Source organism: Barbus barbus, assembly GCF_936440315.1.
Source record: "Barbus barbus genome assembly, chromosome: 6".
Lineage (NCBI taxonomy): Eukaryota > Metazoa > Chordata > Actinopteri > Cypriniformes > Cyprinidae > Barbus > Barbus barbus.
In genome coordinates this window covers 38,768,277-38,787,737 of record NC_136734.1, presented here as the reverse complement: position 1 = coordinate 38,787,737, position 19,461 = coordinate 38,768,277, and the positions used below count along the sequence as shown (strand labels likewise).

Here is a 19,461-nt window from a genome sequence, read left to right as displayed (position 1 = left end):
AGTTTAATCCTCGCTGAATAACAGTATTAATTTATTTTATTAATTGCAGTGAACTTGAAAACTTCATTAAATAGTTTTTAAACCATTTTTGTTTGTTACATTTCTTGTTTACAAACCATCTGCAATCTAGTTTAATCAGGCTCCTAAACAACCTGCAGTAGCTATCAGATCCGACCTCCAAGACTGGCAATTGTGGGGAGCAAAATTTGCTCAGCACAGATTTTGTGGGTGCGTTTGCAGCTACACGATTAGAACTAGGTGCTAAAACAATGCAAACAGTGCATGCAAATTAATGTGCAATTCATTCACTCCTCCCTCTTACTCTTAATCAAGCATGTTTGGCCAGTGTTAGACTGACGTACTTTCATTTGTTTTTAAAAAGTTACATCATCTCATCCTCTGAGACACATCCCAACCCTCGGAGAAAACTCCGCTCCTCCTTTCTCGCTCCCTGAGCATTATATTCTGTCTCACTCTCTTTCCCATTCTTCCTATGACAGGGAACAGACAAAGCATTGCCATCTATTATTTTAATCACGTTAATTATACCAGACGGTTTTATGTGATGTACGGTTCAGATCAAGCACTGGCTAATTTAATTGGACCCTCTTGCCAGCCTGTGCTCTCCGAGTCATATTTCAGTGATCAGCCGCTATTGATGATCATTACAATGATAAAAATAGCACTAAAAGGCCATGACTTAATGCTGTCATACTAGCGGATAGATAAAAGTGCCACAGTAATTCATACTGAGATTTAAAAAAAGCTACTAAAAATTATTTTGACATCCTGTCTCATTACCGCTCATTACGTTTTACCTGTAGAAACACTGCCTAAGGTTTAGTGCTGAATCCTCTAACAAACATTAACACTAACACAATAACTTGCTGCCAAAATATACCACAGTTATTGCAATCATTACAGTAAAACTGTGGGAACTTAAAATAAAGAATTAGTGTTGCCCAGAAAGCAGTAAACTTTTGTAAACACATGTCTGTGTGTGTGTGTGTGTGTGCGTGTGTGTGTGTGTGTACTTGTTTCTACTACATTGAGGGGACCAAATGTACAAGGATAGTAAAACCTGAAATTTTGACAAGGGAAAAAAAAATATAAAAAATAGTCAATGGTGTTTATCTCAAAGTGTAACAATGCAATCAGGTTTTCTATAAGGGGTAGGTTTAGGTGTATGTTTGGTCAGTATAAAGACAATAGAAGTCTATGGAAAGTCCCCAGAATTCACAGAAACACACACACACACACACGCACACGCACACACACACACACACACACACACACACAGGTTTCCATTTTTTGTGGGGATTCTGCATATAGGCGTAATGGTTTTTATCAAATTTCAAATTCAAATTTTATTTGTCACATACATATACATACATAGTACGACATGTAATGAAATGTATTGTACGACTGTCCAACAAATTGTCCAACAAAATTAAGAAAAACCTCAAGTTTACAAAAATACAAATAGAAAAAGTACAGTAAACATATATACAGAAATAAACTAGCAATAAAATAAAATAACAAATAGATATGAGAATAAAAAATAGATATGAAGAATAAAAATAGAATATGATTCTATATAGATTCTATAAAAAGTAAAGTGTATGTCAGTGATAAAGTGTCCGTGTGCTGTGCAGTAAAGTGTATAAGTGAGTAAAAGGAATACTAAAGACAAAGACAAATATACTGTACAAACCGTATTTTTTATCGCCCTACACCTAAACCTACCCTTTACAGGAAACTTTGTGCTATTTCAGATTTTTAATACACTTGCATTTTTATAAGCTTGCATCCTCATGTGGATCAAAAAAAATTTAAATTTCCCACAAGGTCAAAATTTACTGGTATTACTATACTTGCAACATAAGTTACCATTACATAATGTGATGAATACCAGGTACACACACACACACACACACACACACACACACACACGACTAAAACTTTACCATTAAACAGAAAATATAAAAATAAAACCTAATTAAAATATTAATAAATACTATAATAGTATAGAAATACCACTAAACTATAACAATTAAATGTCTACATATCATTAAACAACATTCAAATGAGATGCTTGAGTTTATACTAGCATAGGCAGGATAAAACATGTCTAGCTTTGGCTATTGGACTATGAATAAGAAACCTTGAGCCTGAAAGCATCTGTCCACTGTGAGCCACTTGAATAAGGATAATCGACTTTTCCATTGTGCCCTTTGGGGACATTCTAAAAATAAATAAATAAATAAATAAATAATCATTTTAAGATTTCCAATTACATATTCAGTTTCCCTCCCAGGACTCACAATCAGGATGAGATGCATGGGCTGCATTTCTGCCAGTGAGCTTTACTAAATGAATTATCATTTCCCCCTCAGCCGTCGCTAACTGTGTTTGCTGAGGATCTTTAAACTGTTTGGATTGAGTTGCATGGTAATACACTAGTTTTTGCAAAGACACGAAGAAGATGAAAATGACTTAGGAAATGGAATCGGATGATGGCACATACTTACGATAATGTTGCATATTAAAAAGGCATAAACACATCGGCATTCAAATATGAGTTAATGAGAATCCTTTGAGGTAAATGAAGGCTTATATTCCTCGTTCAAGTGTTCGCTCCTTTTTACATGTCTACATGTAATTCTAAGCCACTGGTAGGAAAGTGACATGCTGTGGAGTTCTTGGAGCGTAGCAGGAAAAGTAATCTCACGCAGAGCATGTGATGCTATATAATGCGAGGATGTTTGAAGGTTAATGTAAAGTTTAAGCTCAGGGATGTTAGATCTCATAAATCAAGGCTTGGCTTTAAACTGTCTGGCAAATGCAAGCACGCTAAGGCCCAATGCTAACTTTCAGACGGTGAGGACCACCCAATATGAAAATCCCCTTGTGAGGATCTCCTTAATAAAATATAAAGACAGCTCTACAAATGTATGTATATATATATATATATATATATATATATATATATATATATATATATATATATATATATACCCATTTATGCTGAGGAAAAAAGATATATTACAGCGTCAAAATGCTTGCAAAATAAAATAACTGAATGTAAAAATGTCAATGTATTGAAGCCAATACAATATAAAATAATAAATATTAATATTATATTATATATATAAGCTACTTTGTACTAAGTTGACGTCTATTTTTTGGCTAACCACCTCAGTTGCATTCAAATTTATTAATACAGAGCTTTTATAAACTATTGCAGCAAAGCCGTTTTACAGAGAATATTATCCTTCACTTCAATAATTTTAGGTACAAACTCAAAAAACTACATGAGAACAAACTATTCATGAGATTTTTTATGTTGCACAGTAGAATAGATAATCACTTTTTTGAATCAAAAACTATATTGATTTACTTCTATCTCTTAAAAACTATGGTAGTAAATACAATTAAATTATTGCCATTAATCTCACAATTTTAAAGGTTCTTTGAATAAAAATGAAATAAAAAATAACATTAAATTTGTTAAATGTGTTAAAAATATTGCATTAAAAGTGATAAGTTGACTTAACTTAGGAAATCCGTTGCCTTAAAATTATTAAGTAAATAATAATTAAAAAAAATAAAGTTAAGTGAATTGTTAAAAAAATCTTACCAACCCCAAGAATTTGAACCGTAGTGTACATTTGAAGGTTCCTTTATTGTCCCCTTGAGTTCTGAAGTTTGTAACCAGTAACAAAGATTACAAGTACTCTTGGCAGACAAAAATATAGTCTGTCTATTAATATTTACGGTAACACTTTATTTTAAGGTATATTAACTAGTTGCTTATTAGCATGCATATTACTAGAATATTAGCCATTTATTAGTAGTAATAAAGCACATATTAATGCCTTATTATACATGACCTTATTCTACATCCCTAATCCTACCCAATACCTAAACTTAACTACCTTACTAACTATTAATAAGCAGCACATTAGGAATTTATTGAGGGAAAAGTCTTAGTTAATAGTATATATAATATAATATGAGTATAATAATATGAGTGTTCCCTATTCTAAAGTGTTACCGTATTTACTATATATAAAGTATATTTGCACTTGTAGTGCATATGATTAATATATCATGATATTTAATAGCCAAGTCTCTATAGCATGTGAACAGTGGCATCCGCTCCAGAAGAAAATGTTTAAAATTCAGCTCATGCTCTTTTCTTTACTTTACAAGCACTTACTTCAAATTTTGGCGTTCTTGACATTTGCTCTTTTCCTTTAATATGTGTTTGATAAGCTGTAGTCTCTTCCCCCCCGGCGCCAGCTGCAAGAGTAGTCAGGCCGTCCCAGCTGAGAGTGCCAAGCCGAGAGAAAGCCACCATGAAAAGAAGAACAGCCATCCATTCCTTCCATTTTAACAAATTGTCAAAACTTGGTGCTTCAACTGAAGCACAAAATTACTAGCTCTCTCGGTGCACGTGTACAATGATGGGTAGGTACGGTACAGCAAGAAGATGTGCCAGCACACACACACACACACACACACACACACACAGAGACACATCACATCCACTCCACTCAAAAAGCATGATCTGTGGGATGTATCAAAAACTTCATATGAGCCGTAACGGAGGAACCCCCCCCCCCCCCCCCCCCCCCCCCCCCTCCATCCCAGAGCGCCTGCATCTCTCATGTCCTCTTTCTTCACTAAACACAGAACAGGAGAGGTAAAATGAGTTCGTTCCAGATCTGCAGTGTGAGCTAAGCCTAATGGAAATGATAAAACTCAATTTTGGCTGAGAGGAGAAAATTAATTCAGATAGTACAGTGAGGGAAACATTGGAACAAACATCTCCTTGGCTCATGTTTTTACGAGCTTTCTGTGCCGTATTATTATTATATTATATATTTTGTCAGCTGTCAAGCAATATCTTCATTGTATGACTTTAGCTTTTTTTTTTTGTAACATTTTCTTTTTTTTCTGTTGTACACCTAAATTAAATTTATTTTAACAACTTTTTTAAATAATGCATACAAAGAAAATACACACAAGAATTCACAGAAAAAAAAAACACAAAAGTAAAAATTAAAAATAGAAATAAAAGATCATACAAGAAAAAAAAAAGACAAGGCAGAGAAGCGATTATACTGAACATTGTTGCTGCTGATCAATAATCTGTAATTGGCAACAATCTTGAAATTTATATGGGGCAAAACTTTTTTAATGAGGAACAAATACTGTAGACTTCTACAGTATGTAAACACTCTTATTTCTTGAAATGAGTAGCTACTCTTACTAATGTTTTGTGAGCTTACTGTTGGGTCCAATATAGTTTGCAGTTCCCCATCCTTCATTAACAAGCTCCTTGCAAAGCTGCTTTACTGTATGTTGTGAGAAAATGTGTCTAAAAGGTGCTGCAAAAATGGTTAAAATCCACCGTATGCCGAGGAATCAGTAAATGATCAAATATAAATCGATGCACTTTTCAAGATGACCCAAGTTCAAAACGAGCCTTTTTTGCTACTTCGTTTCTGATGTTTTTGGGAGGTTTGTGTTCAAAAGATTAAGAAAAAATTCATCAGTCATGACACGACCCATTTAAGACTAATTAGACTACGTTCCAGTTATGGTGAGTTTATTTGTCCTCCCCAGATGGTTATATCAGATCGGTTGTGATTTTACCTTGAAATGTCTGTGATTCTTACAGAGTCCACTGATCTTCTTGAATATGATCCACGCAGACAGGGGAATGAGCTCCCGAAGAACGCTTTCCATCTCAGCGTCTCAGCCAATTTTCTAAAGCAACATATTCCCCAATAACCCAATTAAAGAGAAAAGCTGCACTGATCCATGTGGTTAGTCACTAGTTAGTTATGCAAAAGAATTCCATCTATCTACATAAAGCAAAAAGAGACAGACGCTTAGTAATCGAGCAGCTTCCCATAGTGCATATCAACAGGACAAAATACATGCCTTTGAGTCCATTAAAGCTGCATTCGATTGACCAAAGGGCAAACCAATTGTGAATGTACAATACTACCTCAAGCAAAGATGCTGTTCAGAAAGATTTAAAAGCTTTACAATTCGCCAACATGATCCAAAGGTCATCTTCCTTCTCTCCTTTCACTGGTTTGTTTTGTATTCGCCTATCAGCGTCCGTGTGGTATGTGTGTGTGTGGGTGTGAAGTGAAGCGACCGCAGATGGAAAAGACCCGCTCACCTGTGTTCATAATGAAAAAATTGCTCCCTTTTGGAAGGTTTGAAGCAAGGACAAAAGTCACTGGAGATCTGAGGTGCTGCTTTATCCTCGGTTCAGGTTTTGCTTTACATCTGATTCTACATGAAATCCATCTCATTAAGTCCTTTGAATCATTAGAAAAGGTTCTGCAGAATCAGGTCTGTATCTGAGCAACTGAGTCATGCTGAAATTGTTCAGCGCCATTAGTTTAAAGCAGGAAAAAAAAAAATGAAAAGCCCAATTTGTCTAAGTGAAGTATTCCTTTTCTGTAACTATATATTTAAATAAATGTATAATATAATAATACACTCTGGTCTTGAGGGTCCTTAAAAAGGCAAAAATTTTGTTGTATCAAGTTTCAGGCCACAAAAAGTCTTAAAACCTTTAACGAAAAGCCTTTATTATTATTTTACCTTTATTATTATGTCTTAAAAGACAAGAATCACAATATGGCTGGATTAAACTTTAAAAAAAACATATCTTCTGAAGGGAACCGACCGTCTTTAGACATCTTTCGCTGGCATTTTCAATTCATCTTGACTACATACAATGCCTGATGAAGTAGTGTTTATATTCACAGCTCTGCATTTTGTACAGCTTTTAGCTGGGAAACCAGTTCTGTTCCACTGCTGTTCTAAAAGCACCACCTACTGGCAGAGAATGAATTTGCATTATCAGCCCACCTGCTGCGAACCAGTGGATAGCTATTACACCCTAATATGCCTTCTAAAAGTCAAAACTATTAAGGCAGTAAAATAAATGTATATATTTTAAATTAATATAATAATTGATACTTTTGCCTCAATCATTTTCTTGAAAAGTGGTTTAAAGCCTGAAATGTGAAGTATTTTTTTGTTTTGTTTTATTGTGAAAACCTGTCTCTGAATTGTAAATCCTGTAATTTTATGGATTAATGTTATTTTTATTTTATATAATAAAAAACATATTCTACATATATATACATACATATATATATACATACATATATATATATATATATACATACATATATATATATATATATATATATATATATATATATATATATATATATACATACATATACATATACATATACATATATATATATATATATATCAAACAACATTAACATTAAAACACTGTTACAATTTTTGGTGTTAACGTAATTAATGGATCCCATGCTGAATTTTGGGAGATTCAATGTTTATCTAACAAACTAGAATACAACATAATTTACTACAGCTTTTTCTTTAGCATTGCATCTTCATACACTGCAAATAAAACTCAAGTTTACTGACAGTCCTCATGCTATAAAAGGCCGCTCATAAAAAAGGACCCCTGTGAATTACCCTCTCCTAGCCCATGAACTCCTGCTTGTATTGGTAAAACAGCAAAATGTCACTTCAGGATAAAATGTAACTGATATACACTAAATGCAATTAGTTTGGGTTGTAAGTGTCAAATCAGCTCTTTCTGAGCCATTCTACCGCATTTTAGTTTCCCTCAAGGGCATTTGGTACAACTTCACACAAATTAAACTCCCATCATACTGCTGAACATTTCTTCTAATGTTTTCTAGTCTTCATATAACCTATTCAATCCGAATCTATTGCTCCACAACGTCCTCTCTTCGACTTCTGAATCTCTTTACAGAGTGAACTAAGGTTGTCTATTTGGTGTGGCATAAGGTTAATTATTAAATATGTAGCTGTCAGTCAAAGTTATCCCTCCTGAATGAGCTGCATCAGCTTTGGAGGATTAACCAGAGGCTGAGATGGATCATATGTGCCATCACTGTGTTCAGCACCAATAAGCATTTGGTTTATTTCAAAGCTGGGAATGTGACGCATTTGCTAAATTCTATCATTATTTATGTTACAAGAAACCTTCTGCAGCATGTAATGAAGGAATGCTGAACACATGCTTACACTAATATAGGCTAGAGTGAAGTAAGCCTGTGCTACTTTTTGCTTTACTTAAAGTTATAGTTTACCCAAAAATGAATATAATTTAACATGAGTGTGAGCAAATGTTGACATGATTTTGACTTTTTGGCTAAAACATGCCTGTAAGTTTTCTTTAAAGGAATAGTTCAGCCCAAAATGAAAAAGCATTCCATTAGATATTAATTAATGTCTTGTGACGCTTTTTACTTCACAAGTTGATAGGTGATGGACTGGAGAGGTATGCATTACTTGTTGATTGCTGTGATGTTTTATCAGCAGTTTGGACTCTCATTCTGACGGCATCCATTCACTACAGAGGATCTGCTGGTGAGCAAGTGATGTAATGCTACATTTCTCCAAATCTGTTTGAATAAAGAGAAAAAGTCATCTGAATCTTGGACGGCCTGAGGGTGAGTACATTTTCAGCCAATTTTCATTTTTGGGTGAACTATTCCTTTAGGTCAACTAGACCAAGCAATTTCAAACCGGGGTCAGAAAAAAGTTAAACAGTAAGAATCTTTTCAAATGTGGTCTGTGAAATATTGGTAAAAATTTGAATGTATAATATATCATATTATTAAATGTATAATAAATCAGCCAGGATATGTGGCAAACACAGACAATTCCATAATTATTTGTAGTACAAAATCAAACAAAAAGTCCTTACAATCAAGTAATATAAGCATGTAAAATAGCAGAACATGATGCTATTGGGGTGCAAACAGTCACTGTGCAATTTCAATCAGTACCGATCCAGTATAAAATGCCTCTGAGGTTTAAGCAGAACTGTTGATTCTGAATTTACGTAAAAGAAAGTACAACATTCCAGGAAACTACTTGCAAAGAAAACCATAAATGACTCTGTCTGCTTTTGTATCAACTGTCACCGAGACGTAACAAACAGACAATTGAAACCGCCTTCAACCAGACGTTTCAAACAGCATCATTCATCTCCATAGTTCAATCTATAATCAGGCTGAAAACACATTTCTGTCAACCAACACTGGCAATGAATCTTTTAAATGAATTAAAGGATTTTTATCCAAATTATGCAAATCTTCCAAGGATATTCAACGCCCCACAGAAAGAACAGCTTCTGAATTTAAACAAGTTCAATTCTCCATTGGCTCACAGACCATGTGGGCCATGAAATTTCTCTCAGGGCTGCAGCTGCGGGAATCTACTTTCTTTGTATCCTACTGCCTTGTGTAATTTGGCACTGAGTACTTTCACTTCCTTTGGGCAATGCATCTACTCCTTGATGGAGGGGGGAATCTGCACGCTTACCCCCCAAACATTCTCTAGTATGACGCCTTGGGCATGAAAGCATGAAGAAATGTAATTAAACATATGTCAAATGCTGAAGCTCTGTAGATAGAGTTAATTACATCGTCACCTGTGAATTTACAGAGAGGGTTGCAACAATCGTGTAATTTCTGAGAGGGTCTCATATGCTAAAACAGCACCGTGCTCAATGAATTCCAATTACCTGAATATATTGGACTGTGAATGTCTCAACTGAACAAAATGAACAAGGCTGACACGCATTTGTGTCTTTTACATGTTTTTATGTGCAAATGTTTACATCACCATACTTCACTTATCTAAGGCAAATGAGTGCACAAATACGGCTTTAGTAAGAATCTCACTTACCCTCATACCAAGTTCAATGTTTTCTCCTCCGTAAACCTCCATGCCAGGGTCAAGCAGTCCGATTTCTCCAAAATACTCACGATCCACCACAAAGGAGCAGCCAATCATTGCAGGTGTCCTGTGTGCAAGAAATATACATGTGCATTCATATTCAGAGAGATTGGACCGATAGATAGGATGGATGGATGGATGGACAGATTGAATGATGGATACAGATAGACAGATAGACAGATAGACAAATAGACAGACAGACAGACAGACAGACAGACAGACAGACAGACAGACAGACAGATAGACAGATAGACAGATAGACAGATAGACAGATAGACAGATAGATAGATAGATAGATAGATAGATAGATAGATAGATAGATAGATAGATATAATATGGCTGGGGAAAGAAGTGCTGATGAATTAATAACTTTCAGAGAGAGAAGTCAACTGGAAATCATTTAGGAATCAGAGGTTGCAGAATCTACCCTCTCACAGAGCACAAATAATTTCTGTTGAGTGGGAGTGAGATGAGCCAGAAGTCATATGTAAAGTAGAAAGTGTGTGTGTTTGAACAGAAATACACACCTCCGACAGACTGAGCGGTGAGAGTAATCAGGCATATAGTAGAGAAAAGTGTTTATTTGTTTTTGTAAGTGCTACTTTCTTTCTTCCCACTCTCCCTGTATTCCCACTTGGTTTCTTGCTCTTCAGCGTGTAATATTAAAACAACTCCACATATGGCAGTTTGCTGAGACGGCAGTTGCCCCTGGTTTCTCAGGTCAGAGGCACACTCAATTTAAAACCCTTTCCAAGAAGTTCAAAGTAAATGTCACTCTGTGACAACCTTGGAAACAGTAATGATTAAAGTGTAGAAATATTAATAGTAGTTTCAAATGATATATGATATCTTTATACAACTCATTAAGAAATGACAATGCAAAAATGAGAATGCCTTGTGGGAAATTATTATATATATATAATTTGGTGTTTTTTTTTGTAGCAAGCAAGTAGCTAAATAATTCTATTGTTTGTTTTTCTTTGGGGGGGGGGGGGGGGGGGGGGGCTCAGTGTGTTGGGGTCATACAGAAATCAAAATATGGAGTTTTGTAAAAGTTTTCTTACCAAGTTAACTTTTCACTTGTGTTTGTTCTAAAACTCTTGCCTCTGTTACAAAAACTTTTGGGTCAGATTTGAGGTTGAACACAGCAAGGGGGCAAGACGATTTTGAGCTGCCCATACGAGCCTGTCAGCTCTCCACAGACAAAACAACTGTTGTGTTTCAGAAACTCAAGATGAGTTTGTCATTGAAAGTCATTTTTGGTTTGGTGCTTTGCTGGTGGGTTGAAAGTGAATTGTTTGTGGGCCTCTTTGAGAGGCTAATGAATGCTAGATGTACAAACAGTTCTACTGTGATCCATTATTTAGATCACAAAGAAAGGAGAAAAAAAGAATAATAATTCAGAGTCCAGGTCTTTGTGTAAACAATGCTGTCTTAAGGAAAATATTTCACTCATTCCAATATTGGTTTAATTGTGATTTAGTACAACACAATTACCAGATACTTTTGCAAAGAGCCGATAGTTAGAAAATAAATATTTTCATGGTATGAATAGTCTTTGTGGTATGTGGTATGCTTTTGTTTTGTAGTCTGTACAGTGCCAATAAAAATATTCACACCCTTGGAATGTTTTAGGTTTTGTTTTCTAACAACCCTAAACCACAAAGGAATTCATTTGGCCAATTTTGTAAGAATATTATTTTGTCAGACAAACTCTTGTAAAGCATCTGCCAAATGCATAAATGTCTATTGTTGTTTAATATTTGTCCTATTCAAAATAATACAATTTTTCATATAACAGCAGGTCTTTAATTATTATTCTGAATAGATAAATAAAACACTTAAATCAACATAAAATGTGGAAAAGATAATAGTTATAATTTTTATTTCTTTTTAAGTACAAAAAGAAAGTACAAAACCTAATAAAATCCAATACTTTTTATAAGCCTAACCAGGGTGGTCTTTCTGGAAAGCGTTCATGTGGAATATCGTACAAATCATGGCGTTTCTCCCCTTAGAGCAACTAATTGCTTATTTACATACATTTGAACCAGACTGTCCTTCATTTAACAGTAAACATGACTCATTTAAATGAACGCTGCTGCAGTGTGCTATGAGCATTGGGATCCTCAGTGCTGAATAGCCACAGGCTAGCTGAGCTGCAGTGGATACATCGAGAGCTTGAGAGAAGTGGAGCTGGAATGATTTCCAATAGAATACCTCATTGACACACTGCAGGCCTGCAGGCGGCCATTTGAACCTGTCAATATCAGCACTTGAGAAAAGGGTTGCGTGGACAATGCCTGATGCCTCTTTCTGTAATGAGATTTTGTTCAAACGTTTAACTCATATTGTTACCTCAGGACACACATATGTGATTTGTTTTTGTTTTGTTTTTTAAATTGAGGTTTGAGGTACCGTAGGAATCGATCTGGAGAGGTTCATTGTATTAGTCTAACCCTCATGTTGTGTTCCGGTCAAGCGGATATCCTTTGCCAAAATTATCCACAAATAAAGCACTCAAAAACTGAGGTGCATGAGTTCAGATCAACGAGGCCTCACAATCAGTTCCAAAAAGAAACAAAACTTGACTTGTGCTAATTGATGAAAGCAAGTTGACAAAAAGATTTATTGACAAAATAGAATAAAATTAGTTTGGAAAGATTTACTAAAGATCCTAAAGCTGTAGCTCATCTGGTGAGGCGTGACGCTAGCAACACACAGGTCCTGAGTTCAATTCCCAAGGAACACACTTGCTGCTAAAACATTTATACCTTGAATGCACTTTGGATAAAAGCATCTGCCAAATGTCAAAAAAACTAAACAAAACACACTTTACTTTGACTTTAATAGATGTTTTACTAAATAAATCATTGGTTGATTTCAATGTATGTATAATAAATGAGAGCAATGTGTTACATATTGTGCATTTGCCTAATTTCTCAAAAGAAATCAGAACTTCTGTGATAGCGCACAAACATCCAAAATCAACAGTTTCTCTTATATTTCAGGGTTTTTGAGCTTTAATGACAATTAAAATTAGCTATACAAACAGTACATTTACAAATATATTTCAACTGTGATGGTATTCGATTTGTGTTTCTAAAGAAAAAAATATACTGTACACAAGAAATGTTTGTGTTTTAGATGCTACGTGCTACATATATAAATATGAATAGCTATGAAAAGGAAAGTGATTGCCCTGGCTCTGCAAATCAAAAGCTCTTAGGGTATTAGATATTATTGGAAAAAAAAAAAAATAATAAAAGAAAAAACTTTTCAAGTAGCCAATATGAGGCATCACAGGGTTCAGCTCCAGTAATATTGGGCTACAGGCCTAGTTTCTCTCTTCAAATAGCTATCAGTCAGAGGCATGAATAATGAATGGGATTTCTGCTGTCCTGATACTCTCACACAATAGTGACCTTGACCAGATTTCATACGACATGAAAAAGTCCACTCTCCTTCAGCAGGGTGTATCCATTGCTCTCATGGGTTTAGGACTGAGCTGTAACAAAGCTCATTTCACCAAGTTGGTTTTAAGCATAAAATGAGTATTACTCTGTAGAGGTTCATGATTTGAGAGTTGCAGTGTGGTAGAGCTGGACAGCATCAAATGTTGGGTGCCATATGACACCAGCCTCTGCACCAGGGTATGAATACTAAATCAATATCTTCCAATAGTTTGCAATTAATCTCTTTTTTGATGTCGTTGACAATGCTTACTTATCTGCAATAAGTGGCAATAAGTATTAGTGCATTTAAAAATGTTTGTAATTGCACTGGATCAAATAATGCTAGAGCTTTTCTCAGATGTAACAACACTATGCTGATTTATATTTCTGTTTTTTTTAGTTAACATTAACATGTTCCACAATGTTTGACAACTAGAAAATGTAATTTAATTTAGTCTTAATGTTGAACTAGGCTATTGTTTCACATTTTGAAACTGAACACAATTCATCTTGTTTAGACTGAAAACCATGAAACATAAATAATAAAACAATAAAAAAACATGCCACTTCGTTTGATATTTAATGAATGTTTCACTTATGTTGATATTACTTTTTAACATTTATACATTTTAAACTAGTTTATATGTACAAATACTTTTTGGCATGCAAGTAATATTTGAACAAAAATATGATGATATTTCATACTGAGATACCTGAGACTGAGACACAGACAAACAGAGTGCAAACAGTGCTATTAAATATTAAATTACTACTGGTTCTGCTTGCAACTGAGTTTTGGCTTGCACTGGTTAATCCATTCCCTAGGGATCAAACTTTACCCATGATGATCTTGTTGTTACAACAGTAGCAGCACACTGTCATCTAGGTCAGAAAACAAAAATATTCAAAATAATGATGTCAAACTGTGGTAATCCATGGTAGTTTTTATTTTTTTTAGTACTGGCCGTGCAACCCTAAAATGTGGATTGAAACATTTTCTGCACAGTATAAAATAACAAGAACAAATCCTTCAAGGAAGCAAAAACATTAATGCATTTATTGCACATCCAGGAAACTAACACCACCTTATCACTTCTGAAATATTAATCTCTTATATCCCTGGTCATTTATATTTCAGAGAATGTCCTCATGCATTATGGAGTGGACCACTGGATGCCCTTACCTGATGGGGGCAGTCTCATCGCCTCTGTCCAGCCAATCCTGTGGTGGGATGATGTACATGCACCAGAGGCCCCAGTTGTAGCCATGAGCTGCATTAGCGTATTGCTGCACCTCAAAGGTGTTGTACTTGATATTATCTATCGCGGGGAGGATTATCCTAGTGTGATCTTCTTTCACTCTGGTGAGGATAGGCTCAGCCCTGAATAAATGATAGAGATCAGAAAGAAAGAGGAAGAAGAGAAAGAGATTGGGAGTTGAGACATACTGAGCCTTTCATCCTTTTTTTAACTCAAATAGTGGTTGTTATATTCCTTCTACAAAGAGCAACAGAGGTAAAAACAAGTGTTAGGATGTCAATCTGAAATGTTCTTACAATATTTTATTAAAACGCTCTCTCCAAAATTCCTATACCAGAGGTTGCAACTACCTAATTCTACAACCGGGAAACATTTTTATACGTTAACACTCTTCTCAGGTTTCATCCGTAACACCAAACTAAACCAAATATTTCATGAGATATCATTTTCAATATTTCTTTTTGCTTTTGATGAATAATTAAAGTTGTTGACATAGTTGTTTTTCAGTGTGCCTTTTTGAAATGAGAAAAGTAATCCAATTTGTACATCACACAGTCCACATACTTAATGCGCAAATGTCTCTTGCGAGCTGACATTGAAAATAACCAAAACAAATTAAATGCTACTTTCTCATTCAGTTCATTCACCTAGTATACAGATTCTGTGTTTACTTTAAAATCCATACTGTTTCCAAGAATAATCCTGGGTAGAAAATTGATTCTGTCATTTTTGGAAATAAGCTTGTATTCCATTATCAAAACCGATGTTGGTTTAAAAGGAGAACAATCAAGCCTGACAGCGTAATCATCACATATTGACATCTGCAGCAGAAGCAAATATAAGACTAACCAGAAAACCTGCAAAAACATTCCATCAGTCCCTCTCATCAATGCCCTTTTTTTTTTTTTACCTTTTTCACCTTATTTTTAATTTTTCAATATTTCTTTCTTTCTTTTTTTCTTGCTATGTCTCTTCCTTTGGTGTCCTTCATCTTTTTGGAGGTCATCCTTAAAAAGCTCAATCACATTAAGGTAATAATCAACACTGAGACATGACTTTTAATAGGGCTGTGAGTGGGGCCTTCAGAAAAATTAGCCTGCTGAGAGGCTTCTTAATGCAAGTGTCCAATTAACAAGAAAAAGAGTGTTTTTTTAAAGAGGATGTATATTGGTATCATCAGGTCTTTTTATAGGGAATGCGGCAGGATTTCCATACATAGCAATTGTGGGACATCTATAAGGCAATACAATATTGTGCAAAAGTTTGGGTCAGTAAGACTCTCTTGTGCTCACCAAGGCCATTTATCTTATTAGAAAATACAGTAATATTGGGAAGTGGTATTACACTTAAATTAATGTTTTCTATTTAAATACATTTTAAAACGTAATTTCTTCCTGTGATGCAACGCTAAGATCCCAACAGCATTTATTCCAGTCTTCAGTGTCACATGATCTTTCAGAAATCATTCTAATATAATGATGTGGCATTTTTATTATTATTATTATTATTATTATTATTATTATTAATGCTAAAATCAGTTTAAGCTTTTAGTGGAAATTGTGATTCTTTGATTAATAGAAGGTTCAAAAGAACAGCATCTTTTTATTATAAATGTCTTTGTCAATTTATTAACAGTGAATACAAATTGATCAAAGTAATGCAGCCTAAACGCAAATAAAAATATAAATTCCTCTCTCGTTCTGATTTGTGTTGTATATAAACTCATATACATATCATACATAGCACAGATTGTGTGTGTGTGTGTGTGTGTGCGGGTGTGTGTTTGTAAATTTCTGTAAACTTTGTTAACTTTTGTGAATTGTTGCGTTTTTTATTAAGATATTTTTGCATGTGGACATGATGGGGAAGAAGACTAAAGATGGGATTTAAAAATGTCACAAACCAGATTGTCACTTGTGCAAAATATCAAAGCCCTATACTTCAGGGCAAGTCTGGTTCCAACCAACAATCAGTGGCGTGTTATTTAAACTTGGGTAAAAATATTCGATCTACACTATATAATGACAAAAAAACAACAGAAACTAAGCCCTGTCACATCAAATTGACATCTATAATATTTAACATTCTACTACAGAAGTCTCAATAAGACCAGATGCTCTTTCATGAAAAGCTGGTCCTGAATAAGATCGACACAGCACATGTGGGGGATGTGAGGATGTACTGATACGCTAACCTTGCAAGAGAAACCATCCCTCTTGTGAATCCTCTATTCATCTTCTCTGTCCTTGGACCGCTGGCGTCATAACCTGGACTAACTACATGTAAGATCCCAGAGGAGCCCATTCTGGGCTATAATAAACCAGCGGTGTGCAGATAAGACTCAACACGTGCAGCCCACTCTATTGGGTGCCCTTTCTTGTGCTGGTGAAAAACAATACTAATCCGATCATCTGATAAGTAGAGCAACCACAAAGCTCAGACACTGTAGTAAAATGGTTTAGCTGAGAGAGAGAAAAAAACAAACAAAAAAAAAAACAAAAAAAATTCGCATTAAAATATGGAAGCTGGTTTGTGACACTGAAAAAAAAAAAAGGTAATTGTGACTTTGAATTTGAATTGAAATATTTTGAATGGCAAGAACTCAATTCTCTCTGAATTCTGAGTTTACATTTCACAATAAATTAATCTGAGTTTAATCTCACAACTCAGCCTTTTTTCCTCGCGATTGCAATATTGATATCTTACAGTTTGGGGTATTTTCTTCTCAGAAATGAAAGTGCAATTCTGAGTTTATATCTCGCAATTTTGAATTGAAAAGCAGTCCAAATTGTGTGATAAACTAACTGTGCAAATATAAAAAAGACAAAAAGTTTGTTTATTCTGTTACCTTTTTAATTGTTTAATCCTGTGGCAGAAAAAAAGCTTACATATTAAAACGGCAACTAAAACTAAATTAAAAATGTTTTTTCGGTAATTAAATTACTGTTGAAATAACACATTAAATATGGTAATGAGGAAATACAGCATACAAATTAACCAACCACACAAAAGAAAATGCACTGCTGCATTCATTATATCTTTTGTGAGCCTTTGACTGATTTTATTATCCTATTTTATGACGCTATCACTGAGTGCTAATATGCATACCTACTGACTGCAAGCAGGAAAATATATCTGTCAAACTAGTGCAATGAAAGAAAAGTTACAGCTCATGCTTGATTTACTCCAGGAAGTCACAAAAGACAACAAAAACAAAAGAAAGCGGGAGGGGCAAACAGAAACCTTTATAAGGTTTAAAAAAAAAAACAGTATCGCAGTGTCTTGACACACAAGAGAGCTACATAAGGCTCAGCTCAAAACAAACATATCAAGTGCCACAGTAGACAGTGTTAAGGGAGCATACAGAAGTGGAAAAATAATAAATAAAAAAATCTTTGAGAATATAGACAGGAACATGGAAATGCAAGTCAAAAAAAAAAAAAAAAAAAAAAAGAAAGAAAAAAAAGAAAGAAATTCTGCATTGCCTCCTCAAAGCTGAATGTCCAATTTTTAAAACCCTGTCCCATTACTAACACAGCTGCCAGTAATTGCTAGAATTAATTACAAAAGGGACAAAAGGGAAGGGCAACAGTGATCAGTTCTTTCATTACCCACAGGACACGTCTGGATCTTTTCAAACAGATGAAAGTGCCAGACATAAATCAGAAATGTTGTTACTGCTGTATAACAGCCTTAGACTGACAGCCATATACAATAAAGCAGCATGTCATGTTTAAAATGTCAGGTTTGACAATGTTAAATAAATGTTTTGTTTGTTTATTCCAAAATCATTCCTTTATGTAAACTATGTATATTATGTATAGAATCTGCACACATCTTAGAGTAAACAAACAGAGCAGTACAAAATTCAGAAAATGTTATTTAAACATGGAAAAAAGCAAAGAATATAAAAGTTTTAGGATTTTTAAACATTTTTAAACAAATAAATCACAACAATATCATAATTTTTAATACATTTTTAACAATTATTACTTTTTCAGATCAACTTTTCACTCAAATTATGCCAATAATATAATTTATCAAGAAAAGTTCTGTGCTAAATATGAAAAATGGAAAACAGAAGCATTTTCACTTTTAGACAATTGAAATTCTACAGTATATGCTATACTAAGTGTTGCTTTTCTTTGTGAAAACTATTCAAAATCATTGTATTTAATTAAAAACTAAGCTGACATAAAATAAACATTAAATGAAAAACTTAAAAAAAGCTTAAAAAAATACATTTTATAAATGTCGCCTATGCAAGCTGAAATAAATAAGTTGGGGTTGAAGCCGTAAAATGAATAAACTAAAATGAACTAAAATGACAAAAGCACACATATATTAAAATGAAAATTAAAACCTATTTGAAAATATATTCCCACTTTATATTAAATATTCCTAATACCTATGTGTCTTACATAGTAACTAGATGTGTACGAGGTATGTAACCACAGTGTAAGTACACATGGGTATATCTACAGCTCTATGTAACAACTCCCTGAATGTATGTGTAAGTACAAATGTGTAACAGGACATTGGTAAAAACACTTTTTGGTAATGAAAGTTCAAATGTGTAACAGGACTAACATCACTTTTTGTTAAAGAAAGTGTTACACTTTATATTAAGTAGACAATTCCTATGGATTTACCATGTAATTACTCTGATGTTACACAGCAGCAGCCAGTAAGTTAGGCTTAACATTTAAATTGCAGTTGGTGTCCAGAAAGTTACACTTTATATTAAGTGGACAGTTCCTGAGGAGTTACAATGTAAGTACACTGGTATTACAGTGGTGCACCAACTCCAGATCCAACTCCTCCCACTTTACATATCCCTAAACATACCCGTTTCGGTTCCAATTACTCTTATACATATTGTTGTTACAAAATGT

General features: G+C 34.3%; 1 protein-coding gene across 1 annotated transcript in view; it reads right to left on the bottom strand.

Annotated features, from left to right (window-relative positions):
* Positions 1 to 19,461, bottom strand: part of LOC306871175 (polypeptide N-acetylgalactosaminyltransferase 9) — an 83,521-nt gene that overhangs the window by 15,268 nt on the left and 48,792 nt on the right. Inside the window, exons 5-6 of the mRNA XM_079418941.1 lie at positions 14,491 to 14,688; positions 9,802 to 9,919 (exon numbers count right to left, since the gene is read on the bottom strand). Of these exons, the coding sequence (XP_079275067.1) occupies positions 9,802 to 9,919; positions 14,491 to 14,688 (316 nt within the window). The remainder of the gene's footprint in view (positions 1 to 9,801; positions 9,920 to 14,490; positions 14,689 to 19,461) is intronic.